We start from the raw sequence: 23,921 nt of genomic DNA on the forward strand, positions 1-23,921 counted from the left end.
TGACCAGGAAATAGTTGAGAGATTCTTCTGAAAGACAAGAGCCATTCTGGAATTGGGGCAGACATACTTCCCCCCTCCCAGCTGGGATGCCCTTTTTTCAGCTGGCACTGAAATTTAATTCAAACTTTTGTATGCATTCAACTTAATTGAAAATGAAACAGATGAGGAAGAACTGTAAGTTGTGACAGTAATGGCTTCAAATTATTTTGCTGTTAGAATGCATAGGCACTTCCCAACTTTTTAAAATACACTAGACTCCTCATGTTTCCATTTTGCAAACTATAATGTTTTCCAAGTAATCAATTTGCAAGTTTTAAATGAGCTTAAATACATCTGTACCTACATTTTTGTACGTTGAACGCCACTGCAAAGTGGCTGTGTTGCTGAGAATGATGAAAATAAAACGTTGTTTTTTTAAAAAAAAAAGAAGATGTGGCAGATTTCCATTTCAGTGTCAGATCTGCAGTCTGAGTGGGTGGAATGTACTTCCCTCAGCTACAGAACTTATGTGAGGAAAAATCTTCCAAGCATAAATGGAATATCTGCCAGACTTCCAACAGCAACAACAACAACAGAGGTGTGATGCCAGAGATCGAGAGGTTGTGTTAGTTAGAGGGCTGCTGCTACTGGTACAGGAATAGCTAGGAGCTGCTAGGATGGGGAAGCATTGTTGAGCAGTTGTAGCAGCCACAATGAATCAGGAGTGCTTGCGAGCACTTAAGCACACCGGCCCTGAGAGATCTGCATTGGCTCCCAGTACGTTTCCTACCACAATTCAAAGTGTTGGTGCTGACCTTTAAAGCCCTAAACAGCCTCAGTCCTGTATACCTGAAGGAACATCTCCACCCCCATCATTCAGCCCAGACACTGAGTTCCAGCACTGAGGGCCTTCTGGCGGTTCCTTCATTGCAAGAAGTGAGGCTACAGGGAACCAGACAGAGGGCCTTCTCGGTAGTGGCGCCCGCCCTGTGGAACCACCCTCCCTTCAGATGTGAAGGAAATAAGCAGCTATCTTCTCTTTAAAATACATCTGAAGGCAGCCCTGTTTAGGGAAGTTTTTAATATTTAATGCTGTATTGTTTTTAACATTTGATTGGAAGCCGCCCAGAGTGGCTGGGGAAACTCAGCCACATGGGCGGGGTATAAATAATAAATTAATTATTATTAATTATTATTATTATTATTATTAAAGGAACTGATGGGGGTACTCTGGGCCCCTACAAGTGGGTAAGACCCCTTCCTCCTTGCCACTTGCCTGCTCACTACTATATGAGAGGTGGGGAGATGTTTTCAGCCTGAGAGATGCATCCCTCATGGAAAACCTTCCAGGGGGAGCATCTGCAACCACCATTCATCAGCATAGAATAATAGAGTTGGACTAGATCTTGGAGGACCTCCCCTCCAAGCCCCTGCTCAATGCAGAACTTGCAATACAGGATGAAACTAAAGTGATATGATGCAGCTTTAAATGTACAGTGCCTTGGAGAAGGTGATAGTGTGTTTTGGGGCTGGGTGGTTGTGGGGGAAGGAGTACTGTTGGGTGGCAAGTCAACCCCTTTCTAGACCCATTGGTTTGCTCACAGACCTTTGTGACTTTCCCCAGTTTGGGGTGGGGTGGGAATCACAAAAGCCCCAAGCCAATCTGAGGAGGATTTGCTCCTTGAGATCCAACGTCTCCTTTGCAATGCAAAATGTTCTTTCGTGAGCGATGGTTTCTTTCTTTCTTTCTTGGCTGTACAAAGCCTTGCACCATGGTGGCTATCTCTGCTGGGAGCCCAAAACATTTAAATTGCCACCGCATGAGGAGGACACAGGAAGCGATTGGTTCTGCCAGTGAGCATTCCTCTAAGATTACATTGATTTGCCTCTTTATGTGGTGTCTGAAAAGGAAAGCGCTCAAGGAAATGCCGCAAAGCTTCTGTTTACGAAAACAAATCTTGTGACAGCTAAAAGCTTTGAAACAGTTTTAATTATCCGTTAGAGGGCAGAATGTATAATTAAATGGTAATAAGCATACAGATAGAAACATAGTGCCCAGTTTGAACAGATTCATATTCCTTCAAGTGACCTTGAAAGGCAACAGAAGGCTGCTGGCATTGAAGTTTGTGTCCATAGGAAAACCCACTTTAATGTTTAATACAGTTGCCACAAATTTCAAATCAAGGCAGCATCTTTTGTAAGAAAAAAAAATATTTTAAAAATGGATGAACTGATTAGCGGGAAAATTAGCTGGTAGAATTGATTTCTCTTCTTCAGCCCTTTCCCCCTTCCCTCTGGGTTTCCTGTATTATTAGCACTTTACAAATAAGACAGATAATTTGCGTGATTTGAAAATCACTGAGCAGAATGAGATTCTTTTCTCTAGCTTTACGTGGTTGGTTTTTTTTTTAAATATACTTGCATCAGCTTAGCCTGTTTGGGGAATATAAAAAGCTTTCAGTTATGCTTTATTCACATCTTCATTATAAATTCTAAATGGATGCCCTTATGACCAAGGTACAAATACTGGGTCTTGGAGTGTGCTCATTTCTCAAATGCCTTTGTGATCTTGGATTAGATGCTCAAAACTGGATCGTCCAAAGAACAAACCAACTCTTAGTCCTTAATGAGCCCACCACCACCACTCACTCAATGTAGGGGAAAAAGCTAAAAGCCAATGTTTTAAGGCTGAGCCACATGTTAGAGATTTGCTATTTTGTGTTATACACCGTTTCGTTGAGTACATGGAAACTGTTCTGGGGGTACTTGTAACAACAACAATAGCAATATATGAAATGCATTAAGGGCAAGTGAATTCTTAGGTTGTGGGGATAAAGCAGAAATTCAAATCTCACACTTTCTGAAACACTATGTGAACCTAAACACAGCTGTCCTTCAAAATTCACAGTTCTCTGAATTTTGCATTGCAGTTCTCCAGCCAGTAATGGGTACAAAAATGCAAATATGGGGGGGGGGGATACAAATGCAGTATATCAGTGAAAGTAGCATACAAAATATAGGGGAATTAGCAAAAATATTGAGAAGGCAAAATTGCAAAGGAAAATGTGTTTAATTGGAGAACTTGGTACTGAGATTCTGATAAATTTTCATGAGATTTAGTGGGAGACTTTCAGGTGCATACCAAAAATTTGCATTTAATTTTGCAGTTTGAAATGGATTTAAAGCACTCTCTCACCCCAGCACAATAAATCCATCAGTGTTTTGCTGTTAGGAAAGTGATAGGTAAATTCATTGAAAAGTGTGAAATAAATGATCGATTATTGGGAAGGCATATCAGCATCAGGCAATCAGTTCAGGATGGATGTTCATTGTCATATAACCTCCCAGCAAACAAGCAAATCAGGATGAATGCTCAATAAAGAGGCTGCCTGGAGGAGTGTATTTCTCTTCCTTGTCTCTTAATCAGCTAATCAGGGATGGAAACAGTTTAATTCAGTCAAGGATGGCTTTCCCAAATGAAGATGTAACATTTAATAGGGTTCAATAGGTTCAAATAAACATTTAACTGCATTTTTAAGCAAGATGGATTACATGGATGATAGAGGAACTGAAAAATTCAATTGACTTCTATTTAGTTATATATGTTTGGCTCTTAATAAAATATCTTTCACAATCAAGGCTACTGCTCCTAATGATATAGAAGCAGGTTTAATTGTGGGCAGGGCTCAGCAGAACTGTGTCCTGGAGTGTGCTTAGGATCAGGCTTTTATTTTATTTAGTAAAATCCAAACACCACTTGATAGCGGGGGGGGCGGGGTGGAGAGAGAACACCCCAGAGCAGTTTACAAATGGGCATAAATTGAGGCCATGGTACATGGGGAAATGGTTAATGCCACACACACCCTGTGCCATTGCCCTGATACAAAGGCAGCCCCTGGCTGGCTTTGTCAAGAAAAAATGTATTTAACATACAACCACACACCTACAGTATTACACTGACTTTACCTGCAAGAAAAAGTCACGTTCAGTGGGGATTCGTGAAAATGGGGTCTCCATCTTGTGAGAGCAGAAGCACTTTTCACTATGGCAAAGCAACCACTGGCTAAAGCCCACAGGGTATCTTTTCCTTCTAACAGCCTTGCAGTACCACACATCCAGAATTGTGGAACAAAGCTTCCAGATCAGACAGCATGGCTTAAAGGAAGAAGAAGAAACCATTGTTTAGAAACTAATTACTCTGCTAACCGATGCAACTCCATTTAGACTAATAAAGAATAATTTACTTTGCTCCTAATATCCCCCCCCCCCCGGTATCAATGAGTCATTCAATGACATTACCAGAAAATTGTGAATTAGCTATCATGTCTAGTTCTGATATGGTGCCAGTCACAGAATCCTCAGGAGACAAACTGGACACTCCACTGGCCGAACACCTTGAGGAGCAGGGAGGATCTCTGACTCCAATGCTGAGGATCTCCTTGAGGGGCCCTCTGTGTTGATACCCAAGGAAGAACCTCTGGAAATGTCAATGGAGCAGGTGGAACCCACCACACCTTGACCTCAAAAGCACCGGAAGCTTCTGGTCAAGGCCAAAGAGGGATGGCACATTACATTACATAGGTGCCAGGAAAAAACATTTGCTTTCTCCCAGACTTTAGGCAAATTATACAATCTATGGCCTAATAAACTGAATGGGGGGTATCGTTTTTGTTTGTTGTTATGGTATGTATTTTTGTTACTGTGGTATGCATTTTTGTGTTTTTATATTTTAAACTGCCCTGTAATCTTAAATAAATTAATAAGGGCCCAGAGTAAGGTGTCTACTCATGAGCAAGCAGTCCCTGATACTCTTTCATTGCCAGCAGCTGGCAATTACAATAGAAAATCCCTATCTATTTAGAAAATAGATTTTATGAGACAGCTTTTGTACCAATACAAATGAGCTTTGTTGTAAGTTTGCTGATAAGCAATTGTAGATGAACAAGAAAAAATAGAAATAATTTTCATCCACAATGCCTAGTCATGCCTGCAGTGAACACTAGGTAAGGTTTTCAAACTAATGCATAAAATAGTGAAGACAATAAACATTAAATGTTAATATTAATGGTAATGGAAATCATCGTTACATTAAAAGATTGCAGACTTGCTTCTAACGCACAGTTGCAGCAGTTTTTATGTCACTGCAATTTGTCCCTTTAATATATAAAACTGTATAAAGCTACCATTTAGTCAAGTGAAAAAAACAGTACAGTCTTCTAGGCTGCAACATGGTATCATATAGTGGCTTCTTAATTATAAGGAGGAAGTAAAAAAATCTGCTGCCAGTCTATTCAGTTGAAGTGACAACTGTTTTGATTTGTGGAAGTTTAAGCAAATGCTTTTCAATTTATTCTAAAATGTAAACACCCTACAGAGTGCTTTATTTATTTTTCGTTTTTTACAAACATAGCAGAAAAGGGAATTTTTCTTCTTGATTACTGGTTGAAATCTGTTATCAGTATGAGAAATATAAAACACACTTCCCATGATAACATAATGCTACACGTACAGAGTAACCCTATGCAAATCAACTCATATATAAGCTGCCCTGACTTCACTGTACTGAGACTTACTCCTAGGTAAGTGTGTACAGAACTGCAGGCAGAGACGGGCAAATCTATCATTTTCTCATTTTTTCCAGTCTTCACATTTCCACAGCACTGATTTATTTATTTTTTTAAAGTCCCCATGAAAATTCATCAGCATTTTAATTTCCACAAGCTATTATGCCTACCACAACAACCTACATGCCTACCGCAAACCAATTTCTGATAACACAATGCATTTTTGACCATCATTTCCACTAATATGTGATTTTTTTAATGCAGACCTTACCCTAGTATATTATTATTATTACTATTATTATTATTATTATTATTATTATTATTATTTACACATTCCTTAGCTGAAGAACTGCAGGACAAAATTCAGCTGGTGTTACTTCCAAAGGATTTCTGTTCTTGCTTCAGAAAGTGTGGATTAAAGTAGGTTTGCCTTTAAATGCAAATTGAACAGAATTGAGAGCTGAGTGACAAGCAATCCTAGCGCCATGATATTTGCTGCTGGGAGACATCAGAAGACAGGCAAGGTGCCCGTCCGGCAGAGATGCCACTGTGCCCATGGAAAGTGTGGAAGGTAGAAGGCTACTCCTGACCATGTTCCAACCACAGGAACAATCACAAGCCGTCCAAATGTGTCATTATAAGGGTAGAGGCAGACCCAGCTCTGGGTGCTCTGCATGTAAAATTGTGCCATTCCCAGAGGGAGGGGTAATGGGGGCTTGGACCGGAGCTGACTTAATGGTAAAGCGCAAATGCTGCTTGCCCTCTGCTCTGGGCTGCTAAGGAGCAGTGTGGTGGTAGATTTTCCAGGCCACTCTCCACTCCCACACTTGGGATGCCTCTGTAAATGCATTTTATTTGCGCTATATTGCTCTAGCCTCGCTGCAGAACTAAACAGCTTCAGTTCAACGAGTTTGACCTGCAAACAGCATGATGTGGAACTAGAGCTGGGTATTTTTTTTTAAAAGAAAAGGTCCTTTCACTCCACTTTTTACCCTTTGGCCACTTTGCCTTCACTTAAAATCAAATTAAAGTAGATACGCAATGCTTTCAGGCCACCCATGCTTTGCTGTCTTGTTGTGGTCTCCCTACAGTCAGACTATGTGTTTATTCTGTAGGGTCGTGTTTTAGAAGTAAAGTTGATTACCAGATGGATTTGGATATATTGCATGGAAAAATGCTATTATAACATATATTTTAGCCATCACCCATGTTTCAACCAGTGCAGCCACTTGGTGAGACACTACTGCAACTACTGCAATGCGATCCTTGTTTGGAAGTCCTCCCAAGCTCCATGGGATTTACTCCCAAGTAAGTGTGCATATTGGGGATGCGGGTGGCGCTGTGGGTTAAACCACAGAGCCTAGGACTTGCCAATCAAAAGGTCGGCACTTCGAATCCCCACGACGGGGTGAGCTCCCGTTGCTCAGTTCCTGCTCCTGCCACCCTAGCAGTTCAAAAGCACCTCAAAGTGCAAGTAGATAAATAGGTACCGCTCCGGTGGGAAGGTAAACGGCATTTCTGTGTGCTGCTCTGGTTCGCCAGAAGCGGCTTAATCATGCTGGCCACATGACCCGGAAGCTGTACACCGGCTCCCTTGGCCAATAAGGCGAGATGAGCGCCGCAACCCCAGAGTCGGCCACGACTGGACCTAATGGTCAGGGGTCCCTTTACCTTTACCTTTACCTTTACGTGTGCATATTGGGCTGCATCCTTGGAACCCTGTGCACAATGTGTGAATTGGTGCTTAACTCAGCTGGCCAACTCTGCAAGGTAGTGGTGCAAAGAAGTGGCATAAGAGGACCAAGGCCTCTTTCCTACTTTCACAGTGGCATCTCCAACTAGGCTGGCTGGTGAATTTTACCTAAACATCAGTGAATGGGACAGCATCCACCATCTGCTGCCTGAGGCAGCCACCTCTCTCTACCCAATGATAGGGCGATCCTGAAAGGCTCTTCATGTTGTTGCTGCTGTAATCAGATGTAACTGCAATGGACAGATTGTCAGGGTAAGTAGCAGGCCTTAATAATGGAGGGAATGAACAGAAGTAGAACTTCTCACTCGAGTCTCTAAAGGTCAATGTATTTTGAACCATATGCAGAGGCTTTTTAAAATACCTATCCATCTTTTTAACTACAAATCAGTGCTCTTATCCACTTACTATCAGTCTGAGACCTCCTGTACTTTTATAAATATTGCTACAGAGTCATATCAAGCAGGATTAATTAGTCAGGCTTTTTTTACAGGACTACATGCACTTTCAGAGATGTCAATGGAAGTCAGGTTTTTTTTGTTCATAAATATATTTATTAATTCCCATTAATAAATAAATTCAATTTTCATTTAACTGTCTGGCCTAAGCCAACTTTTTGAACTGCCCATTTGCAGTTATGGGATTTACAAGCCTCTTTAGTCCCAGGCCTTCCTAAACTCTAGAATTCTGTTCTGCCAAGCACATTTTTTGAGTGTAAGCAACATTTCAAAATCATTACTACTCTTCTTTTTTTGAACCTCCATTTCACAGTTTAATAACTTGTTTGGAGTGCAGAAAAGGCCTACAGCTATATTTATAACACAGCATTGCTGGTATATTTAATCAACAGCTATAGCAAATTGCATCCACCTAAAATGTTCTCATTTAACCTTGCCTCCCACATGATCTCTTACAAATATGTCCCATTTCATTATATTCAAATAGGACAGGGAAGAAATCCTGCATGCCAGAAATCTTCCTAATAAGACAGTGATTATATTCCTCTTCCTCTTGGCATCATATTCATGTGAGCAGGACCATGTTTACATCAAGACATATATGCCTTATATAAAACTTCATTGACACTATGAACCTTGCTTTCCTGCTGCTGATCTGCTAATAGAAATATGTAACTAGTCCCTAATATCTCTTTCTGTACCCGAGAACTGAAAAGTAGTCAATGTAACACCCATTTTTTAAAAGAAAACTACAGGTAAGTTAGTGTCCTGAAACCACAGATATATGGCAGCAAGTCTCCCTGGTATACATAATCCTACAGCAGATGGTAATGCATAGTCCAGCAGGCAGGTAGGCCTACAGGTGCAAAGTCCTGTCAAACCAGGTTCCTGCCTCTGCAGCCCATCCCAGGATCAGGGCATATGGAGGTCAGTCCCAAAGAAGCAGAGTTCCAAAGAGCTCCCTGGAACATCCAAGCCATGGTCCAACCAATGTGGGAAGTTGACCAGACACAGCACATCAGCTCTGCTTCCCTTCTATACCTTGCATGCTGATTGCAGCATCTGGGCTTGATGAAGCATGTGGCCCTCACCTGTTCCAAGCCTACTCCGGGTGAGCCCCACCTGGCCAGCTAGGGAGCTGGGCTGTGGGCTCTTGCCTGCCATAGCCTCCTATTGCTTCTTATGCCACAGAGCCCACTGTGTTTGGGAAAACAGGCCCCTCTGGCTCTGGTGATGGGCCCTGCTGCTCTGGTTCCTGTTCACTGACCCCCATCCCCTCTGTTGCCCCATGAGTACCTTCTACACCAACTTCTCCTCCTTCTCCATCACCAGCTTGTCCAGGTGTTCCTGTCATGGCTACATCCCTTGCAGGGATCATCTTCCTCCTCTCCACTGTCCTGCCAGTTCATGACAGTTAGCTTAATGTCAGTTTGAGGAAAACTGGTGGAAAGTATTGTCAGAGACAGAATTATCAAGCAGATAGAAAAACCAAGTTTTGCTGAAGTAGAACAAGCATGGCTTCTGCAATAGTAAGACCTGTCTCATTAACCTTTTTAGAATTCTTTGAGAGTGTCAACACACATAAAGAAGTGATCCAGTAAAAAAATGTCTACTTGGACGATCCAAAAGCTTTCCACAAAGTACCTCACCAAAGACTCTTGGGTAGGATCAGCAGGCATGGGATGGGAATAAAGCTAGGAGTGGTCTTCTTGTGGAACAGTAACTGGTTAAGAAACAGGAAGGAGAGATTAGGAATAAATGTCCCCCATTTGGGGATTATAGCTCACTTTGGGAAGAGCAAATTCTCCCTGCCCCCCTTCCAAGACACCCATGAATCAGAAGAATCCTTATTTTCCTCTATATGAAACTCCCAGTGCTTGGAAAATACAATGTCTCTGAAACAGAAAGAAGCCTGAAGAACAGTTCTGAAGTGTGGACAGCAAGTGAATGATAAATATCCCTGCATTCTAAGTAGAAATATATCACCCATAGAGGCCCAGAAATACAAGGAAGTTTATACAGTGGTACCTCAGGTTACATACACTTCAGGTTACATACACTTCAGGTTACAGACTCCGCTAACCCAGAAATATTACCTCAGGTTAAGAACTTTGCTTCAGGATGAGAACAGACTTCCAGAACAAATTACGTTCTTAACCTGAGGTACCACTGTAAACTGAAAGTATTACATAACTGAGTACTGATAATTGCAGTGTTTTAGTCTTTGATGTAATCATTGCACCAGAGAATAAATTATAGAATGAGAAGTAAAGCTTCCATTTTACACAAAACACGGCTGGTTGTGCATCAGGGAGGCAAGCAGAGTACTGATATCCATTTATTCAAACTCTTGTTTGAGGATGTGATATCACACCAAACAATGGAACATCAGAAATGAAAATGCTGTAACAACAACAAAAAGAGCCATGAGGGAAGAAGGAGGGAGGGGAGCCAGCAGGGGGAAGGAACAAGGGCCTGCACTGTTTTATTGTAGTACTGTGAATACCCTAATAAACTATTGATAAAAAAGAGGAACTACATTTCATTTCGAGTGCCTGCTCTCCCTCCTATGTAATATCTAAAGTCTGTATTACCTCATAGACAGGCACAGAACATTTCCCTTTTAGTAGTGGTGAACACCATATGCACTACCATGTAGGGGATTTGTAAGTAAAGTGGTACCCCTCTGGATGTGAATGGGATCCGTTCCGGAGCCCCATTTGTATGCAGAAGCGAACGCAACCTGCATCCGTGCGTCTGCGCGTGCGCGGGTCGCCATTTACTGCTTCTGCGCATGCGCGTGACATCATTTTGACCGTCTGTGCATGCATGAGCAGAGAAACCCGGAAGTAACGCGCTCCGTTACTTCTGGGTCGCCGCAGCATGCAACCCAAAAATACTTATCCCGAAGCTACTTCAACCTGAGGTATGACTGTATTTATGTGGTTGTTGCATTTACCCATTTATAAAAAGTTTTGGCTTTAAGCAGGTTGTCTAAAGTTGAAGAACATGCAAATTCCTTTGCCTTTCCTTAGCTGAGAAATGCTACAAGAAAACATGAGCATTTTAAAATAGTATGTGTGTTACTATCTCCCGCCTTCCTTTTATTTCATGCTAAATCAATTTCACAGTGTTTCCAACTAAAATCACTAAATAAACATGAAAGCTCAGCCTAGATATGCATAAGGAGCACTTAATCAGCAATTCAGAACACAGCAGTTCCTAATTTGCCTTATGGAAGCAAGGACCAGACCAAAGTTATGGGACCAATATTTTCAGAAGCTCAGTAACAGCAATAATTAGACAATGCTATGTAACTGTAGTGTGTGACCAAGCAGTGAACTTGGTAAGAATGCTGAAATCAGATAGACTAACAGCTACACAAGGGCAAACTGTTTCTAACCCGAACAATCACTAGGGCATATCAAAGTGACATATTCAATGAAAACTGGACATGCATGTGAAAACAGTGGAAAGGGAAGCATTATCCCAAGACTCATACTTGATTTGATTTGCAGGCTGACCCATGCTGAACGCTCAAGGCAAAAGGAATGTGAAAAGCATAAACCCCATTAGACTAATTAAAAGCTCACTCAGTCCACCTTGTCCCCCACCATCCAAATCCACCAGAAACAAAACCATCACCCCCCCACTGAAGATGTTCAGAGATGGTCATGCATGCTTGATGCATGAAATCACTTGATTTTCCAGCAAGTTTTCCAGTGTAAAAATGAATGTGCAAAGGCAAGAGAGGGCAGCGGCAGCCATTGTCTCTTCAAAATTTGAAATAAGCCTAGGCACATGTTGAAATGCATAGCTTCGGTTGGTGATGCCATCACACAATGATACCTTACCCATGTGCACTCCTTTCTAATATATGCCCTTTAGAGGTGATGGGGGCATGCGTACATTAGAAGCCTTGCCCTGATGCATAGGCGCCGACTCCATGGGGCCTGAGCCCCCTCAAAAATTCATTTGGGGGGGCTCCGCCCCCCCAATAATTTAAGAAAATTATTAGTTATATTATGCTTTGTAAAATCACAAAATTATGTTGGTATTTTTTATTTTCCTTGTTTGACGATAGTTACCTTTTAAAATACATTCAGTAATGAGTTAAAATGGGACGCAGGTGGCGCTGTGGGTTAAAGCCTCAGCGCCTAGGACTTGCCGATCGAAAGGTCGGTGGTTTGAATCCCTGCGGTGGTGTGCGCTCCCGCTGCTCGGTCCCAGCGCCTGCCAACCTAGCAGTTCGAAAGCACCTCCGGGTGCAAGTAGATAAATAGGGACCGCTTACCAGCGGGAAGGTAAACGGCGTTTCCGTGTGCGGCTCTGGCTCGCCAGAGCAGCGATGTTACGCTGGCCACGTGACCCGGAAGTGTCTCCGGACAGCACTGGCCCCTGGCCTCTTAAGTGAGATGGGCGCACAACCCCAGAGTTTGTCAAGACTGGCCCGTACGGGCAGGGGTACCTTTACCTTTACCTTTAATGAGTTAAAACAAAGCCACTCCCGATCTAGAGAGGGGGTGGGGTTGCGGGCTCTCGACCCATCAGCCCCGCGAGAAGCGGGGATTCCCCCTAGCTCATTAATATTCACCGCCCACGGTGGCAGCCAATCAGCTGCCGCAAAGGGCGGGCCCTCACAGGTTCACTTAAGGTCGGGGCAGCCCGGGGCTCGCCCCTTTCGTTCCTCCAGCAGCAGCGGTTTGGAGGTCTTGGGCCCCTCCAATATTTTTTATAAGTCTTTTTTATAAGCCTTTTTCCATTGGGGGTTCCCTAGCTGGTTCCTCCCACTATTTCTCTGATGGTTTTTAAATACCATGAAAATCTAGTGAAATGGCTGCTATATTTTTGTCCTTTCAGTTTTAATGCTCTTCTATATCTTTTCCTGTTCGTGTGAATTCTCTCTTGTAAGAATAAGGTGGATCCCCCCCCCCCATCTTTGCTGGAGAAGACAGATGATGTCAGAGACTACTTTAATGCATTTTCTATTGAGGTTTATACCAAAGGTACCAGCCTAACCCTTTTTCATGGTTATGGCTTCAATTGAAGGCAAGGTTCTAGATATTATGCAGATTACTTTGTTTCTTACTGCAACAAAATAGCCCCAGAGCTCCTATTACTGTTTATTTTGTAATTAGAAACAGCCTATATTATAAATAACACTAGAAGTTGAATTGCCTGCAATGCAGACAAAATTTGGGCTGTTGCTATGGGTTCCAGTTCTCTACCTTTTGCTGCCCCAAAACAGCCGCTATCAGTGGTTTCAAGGGTATAATGTGAACGTTATGCAAAATATGTCAAATGTTAAGAAGCCCATTAAAACATAGCTGGATGAAAATAAGATTTTTTTAACCCATAGCAGCCCATTTGATTCTCAAAGGTTAAATGATGTTGGGATAGTGATCCAGCTTTCATCACTATTCAATAGCATGTCCTCCATTTCATTCATTCCAATATTATTTCCATAATTCTTTCACTAGTGTGAATTGCCTTTGCCATTTTACCACCCACTCACTCAGCTTGGAGAGGCCCACCAGACTTCCTCCATATATATAGTGAGCACGTAGTAGAGGGATGAAGCAGGATTTTGGCCTGTCTCCAATATCCTTGCATAGTCAAAGCTCTGAAAATGGGCCCTTTCCTTCATACAGCTGCATGCACATGCATACTTCATGCAACTGGGAATCCTGCACATTCAGAGTTTGCTCATGCGCAGCACCTATGTTCATAGAGCTGTATGTGCACAGCACACCTTTGCTGATGTAGGTGTCAGGGCCAATGGAGTGCTTGCCATTAGTGACGGGGCCATCTGGCACAGTCCCAATCCTTTACAGTGGTACCTCGGGTTACATACGCTTCAAGTTACATACGCTTCAGGTTACAGACTCCACTAACCCAGAAATAGTGCTTCAGGTTAAGAACTTTGCTTCAGGATGAGAACAGAAATCGTGCTCCGGTGGCACAACAGCAGCAGGAGGCCCCATTAGCTAAAGTGGTGCTTCAGGTTAAGAACAGTTTCAAGTTAAGTACGGACCTCCGGAACAAATTAAGTACTTAACACAAGGTACCACTGTACATACATTTATTCTGTTATGAAAGGAAATACGTGAAAAGCTCTCAGATATGAAACAGCAACCCAATATCAAGTTCTCACCTTTTCCCCTTGAATTGTTTCAGCTTAATCATTCTCCTGATGAGCAACTTCTGTAGGGAAGCAACATCCTGTCTGCCTAAACATTATGGGGAGAGGAGTGAGGAGTTGACACAGGCAGCTATTTTTAGTCGCCAGGGTTGGCTCTATCATTAGGCAGAGTGAGGCAACCACCTCAAGTGGCAGATGCTGGGCTCGAGCCAGCACTCCTCTCTATTGTATGACTGGGTTGGGTATGGCACATGGGCTCTTTCTTCACATCCTAAACTACTCAGCTCCTGTATGTGGAATGAGGTGGGCACCATCTTATCTGTTGCCTCAGGCAGCAAAATGTCTTGGGCTGACCCTGTCTGTGGCAGCCTTTGTGCATTGGCCCATTATGGACTATGGTAGTTGCATTAAGCAAGCTGCACCCCTCTCCCTTGGAGAAGGGCAAGATGGCTTCACACCATGAAGGAATGCATATAACCACACAGTTCAAAAGCTTGTCACACTTTATACAAATGGAAATTTTTTAATAGCTGGAATTCTGTTTAGAGAGCAACCCCCTCCCCTTTAAAGTGACTCGCAATTAGGCATGTAGCTCACTGCTCTCTGTACCTGTTCATCTTTCGATTGCAATATCATTATTCAAACTTGATCCACTGTGGTTTGCATTTTGTTAAATTCGTATGATCAGCCCTGGTATGATGATTTGTGAAAATAAGAGTGTTGTTTTCTATTCCCCTGACGATGGCGTGATCAGCTGCTACAAAACAGATGCCATTACATCCCTATATATTCCCCTATTTGCAGTCCTGCTATTGTTATTCATTGGCCATCATCAAGTAGCCATTGCGCCCAGGCAGTTTTACTTTCAGATTTATTTACATGGGGTGGGGAGACAAAAGATTTAAAACAATTGTCTGTGTGTAAATGACACAGATCATCAACAAGACATCCTTGTGGGTGGGTGGGGAGGGACTCCGCTGAAACACAATAACAAATCCAGCCATCTCCCATAACCATCCTTTTTCATAGCTGTGAATGGCCACATGCAGAAGAAAAGTTCGCAAGGGCAATTGCTGCAAAATGCAGAGAGAACAGCAGTATTTTTTAAATTGGTCATTTTGTGTGTGCGTTCCAGCAGGCGTGATGGACAGGATGATGCTCACTGATGGTAGTGAAAGGAAGGACAAAAGTACATGGTTGTGGTTATGTTCCCCACACCCCACACAAACACAAAATAAAATGATGCAGAGCCTTGGTGAACTGTGCTGGCTGGATTGTTCCTTGGTGTTTTGCAACAGTGAAGCTGACACACCTTTTTGTACAATGATGGTTCTGAAAAGCTCAGAGAATCATTCTTTCTTTTAAAATGCATTTCCTATTAAAGCTACTACCATTGAACATTACTAGCTTACACCCATTAACCCCTCCCTCCCTCCCACTATCATGTAATAGAGGGCTTTATAGGTAGGAAGGCAGGATAAGAAACATGGCACTGAATTTTAACGCCTACCAGCATCACCTCAGTGGAGCAGAGTTCAGAGGAATACAATTTTTTTGCAGAGCTGATCTGACAGTAACTCCGAAACAATGACAACGAATAGAGTACTGGGTTCAAAAACAGTGCCATTAATTTTGTGTGGATTTTGAAAACCAGTATCAATAAAGATCACTGATGCTCACCTGGTAGGCAAATGAGCAAGCTGCTGCAGAGCTCACATTCATGTTTGATTTTTGCAAAATTTCTCTATCCTCCCTACTCATGATTCAGGTAAGCAAGGATGCTGTCCCCGACAAAGAATTCCTGTCAGTTCTTGGTGTATATGAAAAGCTGCTTTGATGAAGCGTAGCAGCCACAGATACCCAAACACTCTGTGAGGTAACCAGGAAAGGGTTGCTCATACTAAACTCTGAGAGCTTCTTTTCAGCTTTCTCAAAACCATGCAAATGAAGATCTCAATGCCTTTCATGGAGATTGTTGCCAATTTGGGATGTAGAGAGAATACCAAACAAGCCTCCCACAAGGGAACTGGCAGTTAATATTCATTTAACTGTAACTTCTGCAGTATGAATGTGCACTTTTATCAGACAAATAATTTTAGCCTAACATTAGAAGGAGGAGAACAGTATAAATAGGTGCAGCTTCTCTGCTCTCGTTAACGTCGCTATTATGCTGGGTTTGGGTTAGGAAAATGCAGTGTGATTACTGAGGCCATAAGGTGTATGCTTGAGCATAAAAATGGGCACTATTTTACACCCTTTTTGAAAATGTCTTTTCCCATGCCAAATCATATGGTGCCTTAAATCCACTGTTCTGAAAGCATTGCTTATTAGGTGAGCAAATGTTTTGCAGTCAGAAGGCCACAATTTCATTTCCCAGGATCCCAGATATTGAAACTCTGGAAGGCAGCTACCAATCAGTGTATACAATATTGAGCTGGGTATCCACTCATCTGACTTTGTATAAAGCAGCTTCCTATGTTTAATAATACCTGAGAACTTTAATATAGGCAGTGGTAGCCAATGTATTGGTCTACAACTCCAGGTGTTGTAGGATTACAATTCCCATCATCCCATGCTGGATGAGCTTATGGGAGATGGAGTTGAATGCATGGAGGGGATCACATTGACCACCTCTGATTTAAGGCATGTTATTGTTGTTTTCATTTCAAAAATAATTCCCCAGAGATATGTTCTCAAAACCACAGCCTATCATCTATAAAGACGCCTGGAGAATGAGCAGAGGGTCCCAGGACTGCAGATAGCAAAAATGTCCCAATCTCCAAAAAGGAAGATCCAGGAAAATACAGAGCAGTCGATACAGGGAAGATACCAGAACAGATTATGAAGCTTTCCATCTGCAAGTATATTAATAACAAGGCAGTGATTGGGAGCATGGATTTGTCAATGAAGAAGCCCTACAAGGCAAATGGTTTCTCTCTCTTTTTTATCAAGTTACTCACTTGGGATTGTGGGAATGCTGTGGATGTCATTTTTCTTCATTTTATCAGAGCATTTGCCCAAATTGCCTATGATATTTTGGTTAACTAGCAACTTAAATGAGGGCTAGCTGATAACACCATCAGATGGCTTGACAGCTGGTTGGAAAACAGTGTTGGAAAAGTGCTTAGACTCTGGGAGCATCACTCCAGTTCACATTGTTTTTTGGCCCACAAACAGAGCAAGGTGTACAACAGTACACCTTGTATACCTGGCTTGACAGTAGTATATGTGAAAAGGATCTTGAGATTGCATTCAGTCACAAGCTGAACATGAATCAGCCATGTCTTGTAGCTGTAAAAAGATAGGCTACTGCAATTTTAGATGCAGTTTTCAAGTCATGGGAAGTACTGTAATGGAACCACTTTATTCTGCATTAGCTAGACCTTATCTGGAGTCCTGTGTCTTGTGTCCAGTTCTGGCCACTGCACTTTAAGAAGGATGTGACAAAATTAGAACAGTTTTGGAGGAGGAGGAGAACAGATATGCTCAAGTATACTGAGTATGCTTAAAGGTAAAGGTAAAGGGACCCCTGACCATTAGGTCCAGTCGTGCCCGACTCTGGGGTTGCGGCGCTCATCTCGCTTTATTGGCCGAGGGAGCCGGCATACAGCTTCCGGGTCATGTGGCCAGCATGACTAAGCTGCTTCTGGCGAACCAGAGCAGCACATGGAAATGCCGTTTACCTTCCCGCCAGAGTGGTACCTATTTATCTACTTGCACTTTGACGTGCTTTCGAACTGCTAGGCTGGCAGGAGCTGGGACCGAGCAACGGGAGCTCACCCCATTGTGGGGATTCGAACCACTGACCTTCTGATCAACAAGTCCTAGGCTCTGTGGTTTGACCCACAGCGCTACCCGCGTCCCTTGAGTATGCTTAGCCTGCAGGAAAAAAAGAATGAGGATGTGCATGAAAGCACTCTTCAAATATTTGAAATAATGTCCTACATAGAAGGGAAAGGCTTGATCTCTGTAGTCTAGGGCTAGATTTATTAGAATTACAGGAGGGTAGAGTTTACTTGAAATTTAGGAAAAAATTTAGCAGTGAGCATAGTTCAAGAATGGAAACAATTACCTGAGCAAGAGTGGACTTCTCTTTGGTGAGGAAGAGGCTGCTCAGGCTGTTCTTGGTTCAGGTTTCTTGCATCAAGCAGGAGGTTGGAATACAAGGCCCCTGTCAACGCTGGATTTCTGTGTAAGAAACACACACAATAGAAACTGAATTTAAAATGCCAATGAAGTAATTTGTATCATGCAGCATAAATAATATTTTTGCATGCCATCCCTCTGAGCGGTGCAGGGATTCTGGGCTCTTACCCAGGGTTCGTGTTTCTTCAGAATGCAGTACAGCAGAGACTGCGGTGTCTATATGATATATGGTTTATTTACACACATATATAACCTTAGTCTACAATGGAGGGGTTCACAGCATTAACACCCTAAGAGGGTCTCGCTTCCCTCATAAGCCACAGCCTTGGATTCAAACAGAAATCAAACAAGACTCTGTCTCTCTCCACTCCCAGCTTGCTGCTTTGCTTCTAGCTCACACCACTCCAAACTCTCTACTACTCAACTCTGACTTTGTCCTTATAACTATCCATGAAGTCAAGGAGGGGGCCCCACCCATTTGCTGTCTCTCACAGAGCCCCTTCCTTTGTTCCCCATCAACTCACCAGGAAGCTAGCTTGGCTATTCGAAGAATTAGAAGGCGGGGGGGGGGGGGGAAGGCAAGTATCAGGTCTCAGCATACAGCCCACGCCCCTCCCAACTCATAACACTATTAAAAACCCCAAATACACACATGAACCCACAAATTGTCACTTAGAAATGCATTGCATTGACCTTGTCAGATATGTATGAAGTAGCATGCCCCAAGGAAATGCATCTTCCTTTCTCTGGGCTTCTGTATTCATGTTCGCATAGCACACCTATGTGGTTTCTGAGAGTGTATGAATAAATAAAATTATTCTTAAGCTGAAAACAACTAAGCACCATGTTTCCTGTTAATAGAGTCAAATATGTGTGTGTACAATAAAATCCTGGGGAAAATACACACCAAGTGACATTTACTGCCACTGTACATGATGAGACTAAAATCTATCTTATCAAATACTTGTAAGCAACTCTCGCCTCTAGCTTCTCGTTTCATTGTGTTCGTGTCTTATTAAAAATTAAACTCAAGTTCCTCCTCCCTTCATCGTTATCCACCAAAGTGGAAGATGAGAGCCCATGGACTTGTAAAGATTTCCATCGTGATTCCACATTAAATGTGCATAAAGGACTCTCCTAAGAGAAAATGACGATTAGAGGAACATTCCTTTTAGGAGGAGGAAAAGGGCAAAAGGAAAAATACTCCCTTTTTCTAAGCCCCCCGCAGCGATAATGCTTCTTCGTACCTGGTTGTCACTTTGAAATTCATTATATTGACCTAAAGCTTCACGCATTGGAATGCTTTAAGAATAATTGACAGCAAGAGAAGATATAATCGCAAGGTATTGTCATCAGTGCCTCGGCAGCTCTTTCGCTTAAAAACACATTATGTAAATCTATGCAGTGCTCCAGTCATAAAATATTATGCACACATCGTGTGTGGAATAGAGACGGGGTGTCACAAAAACCTGTTTGAGAAACAGGCTACCAATTAATTCCCCCCTCGCCCTCCTACAGAACAGATATTCACTTGGCACATTTTTGGCACACTGTAGTCCTTTTAACATTTCAGAGTGGCTTTTCTCTCCTGACATTGTTACACAGTGTAGTTCTAAAGAAATATGCTATAACTACCACACACAGCAAGCTTAACTAGAAATGGAGAGAAAAGAAAGAGGTCTCCATTTCATTTGCTAATTTGTATTCTGCATAAGACAAAAGAAAGAAAGAGGCAAGTGCCTGAGGGTGGGATGTGGGGGACCAAGACAGAGGATGCTGCCCAAGGGTTTTCAACCATGTAGCAAGCATCCCTTGGGCAAAGGATGTGAAATACCTTAGCTGGGGTCCTATCAACTGAGAAAAGGCACCTCATGCCCTGGTGGTGGGGACTCCTACCAGAGTTTTTCAGTTATTTTTGTTGCATCCATGTGTTTATGGAACATGGAAATCGGTTTGAGAACTCCTTGTCTCACACCCTGAACCCTGAGTTGAGAACAGGAATTGGTAAAAACAGTGCTTTTTTTCTGGGGATACTCAGCGGTATGCTGTAACAGCACCGGTATTTTTTTAGAAGAAAAGCACTGGTTAAAAGGTTATGTTTATAGAAGCATAACAAGGAAGATATTGAGACAATCTCACACAACAAATGCAGACAGAGAATACCCACCCAGGCAAGCTAAGGGCTTGCAGCTAAGGGCTGATCTCCAGTACTCAAGGTGGCATGACGGGAGGCAACTATGCTCTTCCCATAAAGGGAAGCCAGGAGTGTGCCACCCCCCACATTGCTCAGTTCTCAGCAGGTGGCATATGCCAGGCCCTGAAAGCACCAGACCAAGAGGTCCCATAAGCCAGTCAACAATCTAACATGCCTCAAGTTGTTGACCATGCTGTAATTAAGTGGTACTCAAAGTGGCATTCCATGGACTGGTGCTGATACCCTCCAACCATTTATTTGATGAAAATAGGGACGTCCCATTCCATAATGATCATTTTACTATTTATACCCCACACATCTTACTAGGTTGCCACAGCCACTCTGGGAAGCTTCCAACGTATATAAAAATATAATAAAACATAAAACATCCCTATACAGGATTGCCTTCAGACAGCTCGGGGGTCAAATAAGTCCATACACTCCAACATTTCCCCAATGAAAACAGGGACAAACTAAGGAAAAGTAGGACATTCCAGGAACAAAACAGAAACTGGGACAGCTTCTCTAAATCAGGGATATCCCTGGAAAATAGGGACACTTGGAGGATCTGCTATTGGCTTCCAGTCTGCAGTGACTCCACCAAAGCCCGGGTTGGGTGGGACACAGAGGGTTGGGTGGGCACATGAGTGGGGGGGGGGGGAAGAATGCCGGTCCGTCACATCAAATAGCTTGAGAAGCAGTGTCTTAAACCACTTACCCGCCCACACCATGCAGCCAGATCAAAACCCAAACCCACCACAATCCAACTGAATTCAGAGAAGTATGGTGCACAGGCAGGGGCGAGTGTGGCCAAAGCCAATCAGAGTGTAGTAAAGAAATTCCCATTCAGCCCTGAATGGCAACTGGCAAAGCCTGCATTGCTCAAAGGGTGAGTTGCTGGGATGCTGAAGATGAAGAGTTCAGAGGCAACCTTTTAGAGGCAACCCAAGCCTGTAGTACAATCTCAGTCATATGAAATCTCACCCCTGTTCCTTGAGAGGAAACTGCATGAGGCGTTCTGCTTCATTTGGGTCTAATAAATATACCCTGCCCATCTGGCTGCGTTTCCCCAACTACTCTGGGCAGCTTCCAATATATAAAAATGCAATAAAACATCATACATTAAAAACTGCCTGATGCAGGGCTGCCTTCAGATGTCTTCTAAAAGTTGTGTAGTTCTTTATCTCCTTGACATCTGATGGAAGGGCATTCCACAGGAGGGCACCAATGAGGTCCTCTGCCTGCTTCCTTGCAACTTCACTTCTCACAGTGAGGGAACCACCAGAAGATCCTCGGAGAAGGACTTCAGTGTCTGGGCTGAACTATGGGAGATGCTCCTTCAGGTATACTGGGCCAAGGCCATTTAGGGCTTTAAAGGTCAGGCCAACACTTTGAATTGTGCTCGGAAACATACTGGGAGCCAGTGAAGTCCTTTAGAACTGGTGTTATATGGTCCTAGCGGCTACTCCCAGTCATCAGTCTAGCTGCTGCAGTGTGGATTAGTTGTAGTTTCTGAGTCACTCTAGTGATATCTTTTCCAACTGATGATAACACTTCATTCATCTGATGAAGCATTGTCCAGTCCATGAAAGCTAATGTCGCCATAAATCTCTTAGTCTTTTAAGGTGCCACAAGACTCTCTGCTGCTTTTTAAACCTACAGGTAATATTTGCCAGAGTGCATAAAGATGTCACCACTCAGTTTGTACATGCCTCTAATTTGTCACTGTTTATCCACATGGGCCTAGGCTGGCATTTCTGGCATGGGTCACCTTTTTACCATCTGCCCAATATGCAGATTCATTCAGACCACTGCAGCACATTGTTGGCTCTTGTGTTACAATTTTCAATGTCCAGATGTCCCTCATGTGTTCTCTGAAGCATGCCATTTGGGGCACTCCCAGCCTATCACCTTGGAACAATTTCTCATCAATTACAGACAGTGCTGTTTTAAATTTAAAATATGAGGCAGGTACTGTATGTAGTAACCTGGCTAGCAAGCTACCTTTCATTTACTTGCTGTTGGATGATGCCATTTGCTGTGGCTTCTGCAAATTCTTTCCATTTCTTTTATATATATATATATTGTGTCTGTACGCCTTTTCTTTTTCAAGTTGATGAAAAGTCAATTTTGTCATAATTTTCTCCAGGAGTGCTGTCAAATGTCCTGGATAATGTGTCGCCTGCTACCAGATCTTTCTCCTGTTTTATACTCCATATTGCTGAAGCTGGAAAACAGAGTCTCTGGAAACTAAGAGAAATGCCTGCCAGCTCTCTTGTTATCAAAAGAAACCAGAAGTTTATGGGCAGTTCCTTTGACAACTGGCCTTTCATAGATGAAGACACAACATTTTAGTGCAGCAAAAAATTGAAGCAAAAACTTCTTTTTCGGAGCACGTTGGCAAGAGAAGGATAAATTGGTCCATTTTGATCACTCCCACTTTCTCAAATCTTAACTTTAGTTCATCGCATTTGTGCACCAGTATGCATTTTTTAAGTCATCACAAGAACATGCCAGTATTTTAGTGTGGCTTTCTCCCAATGTACACATTTGGTTTGCAATTTTGCCTAATTTGCACACTTCCCCATGATATATTTGTACACATTTTCAGGGGTGGAGATGTGTATCACAAAATTAAGAAAAGTGTGAATTTTGAGGGATAACTGCATTTCAGTTCATGTATTGTTTCAGCAGTGCAAATTAGGCAAGTTTCCTCTTTCAACGTCCCACATTCTATCTGCTCCCCCCCCCAAGGGCACCTGTTGACATTTTGGGTTGTCCTTCATAAAAACATTTCAGTGCGTTAAATGTTGTTATTGTTATTAGTTGCATCAGCTTTTCAAATTCCTTGACCAAATTTTGTACCCTATGTTCACTGCAAGTTTTTCTTGAGAAAGATTCCCACAAAATTCAACATTTCTGAAAATCCTTGTGGTATATTGAGATAACCTGTATTCTGCTAGCATCAATTTGCACACCATTTCCTGCTAAATATGTGACTTTTTCAACATGAAATGTGTACTTCCTTGAACCTTGGGATGAATCACAGCGAATCCTCCTGCTAATGTTTCTTGTATCTATATTAGATGAGACATCCTGGCACTTTCTCTGTGTTATGGCATGTGATGGGTGTCTAAGTCAAAGGCACATGGATGGCTAGTCCTGCTCTTTGGGGGCAGTATACATCCAGGAGTCCTGTGGTCTTTGCGATCAATGATTCAATGAAAAGCTATACCAAATGAATGTCCACCACACAGATCTTCAATCGGGTAGCAGATTTCAAAGAAAGGGGCTATAAATATACTCAGTCCAGTAGTGTTCATTTCCCATGGCTATGGCCTAGCCTTATCCTGTACTTAATAGCATATCACAGTATAGGGCAAATCAGAGAAATGAGACTGCAGACTTCCATCTGGAATAGAAAGCGCAACATCAGTCACACCATGAAACACCTAAGCCACAGTTTTTCATGGTATTATTTGCAGCTGGCTGCTTTCAAATTGCAGCTGAATGTTCTAAGGGAAGAAAAGGTATACTTCTCAGTTGAGAAGATGAAGAAAACGAAGTTAATTAATGTGTCATCCATCTGGAACTTCAAAAATTGTCTTGCCTGGGGAATATATCATGCACTGGCTCTTCCCATTTGCACTGCGGCACAATAACAGCCATGGATTGAAATCAAAGCCTT

General features: G+C 42.6%; 1 protein-coding gene across 5 annotated transcripts in view; it reads right to left on the reverse strand.

The window, feature by feature from the left end:
* Positions 1-23,921, reverse strand: part of LOC310842511 (uncharacterized protein) — a 259,255-nt gene that overhangs the window by 117,335 nt on the left and 117,999 nt on the right. For 3 of the 5 annotated variants that reach the window (XM_083734637.1, XM_083734638.1, XM_083734636.1), the window contains exon 2: positions 17,966-18,081. The exons of 1 other annotated variant lie outside the window; for it this stretch is intronic. In XM_083734637.1, coding sequence (XP_083590763.1) covers positions 17,966-18,081 — 116 coding nt within the window. Of the gene's footprint in view, positions 1-3,945; positions 4,135-17,965; positions 18,082-23,921 lie in introns of all 5 variants that reach the window. One more of the 5 variants, XR_014563127.1, reaches the window with a different exon arrangement.

Source organism: Podarcis gaigeae (genome assembly GCF_964106915.1).
Source record: "Podarcis gaigeae genome assembly, chromosome: 4".
In the NCBI taxonomy this organism is placed as follows: Eukaryota; Metazoa; Chordata; class Lepidosauria; order Squamata; family Lacertidae; genus Podarcis; species Podarcis gaigeae.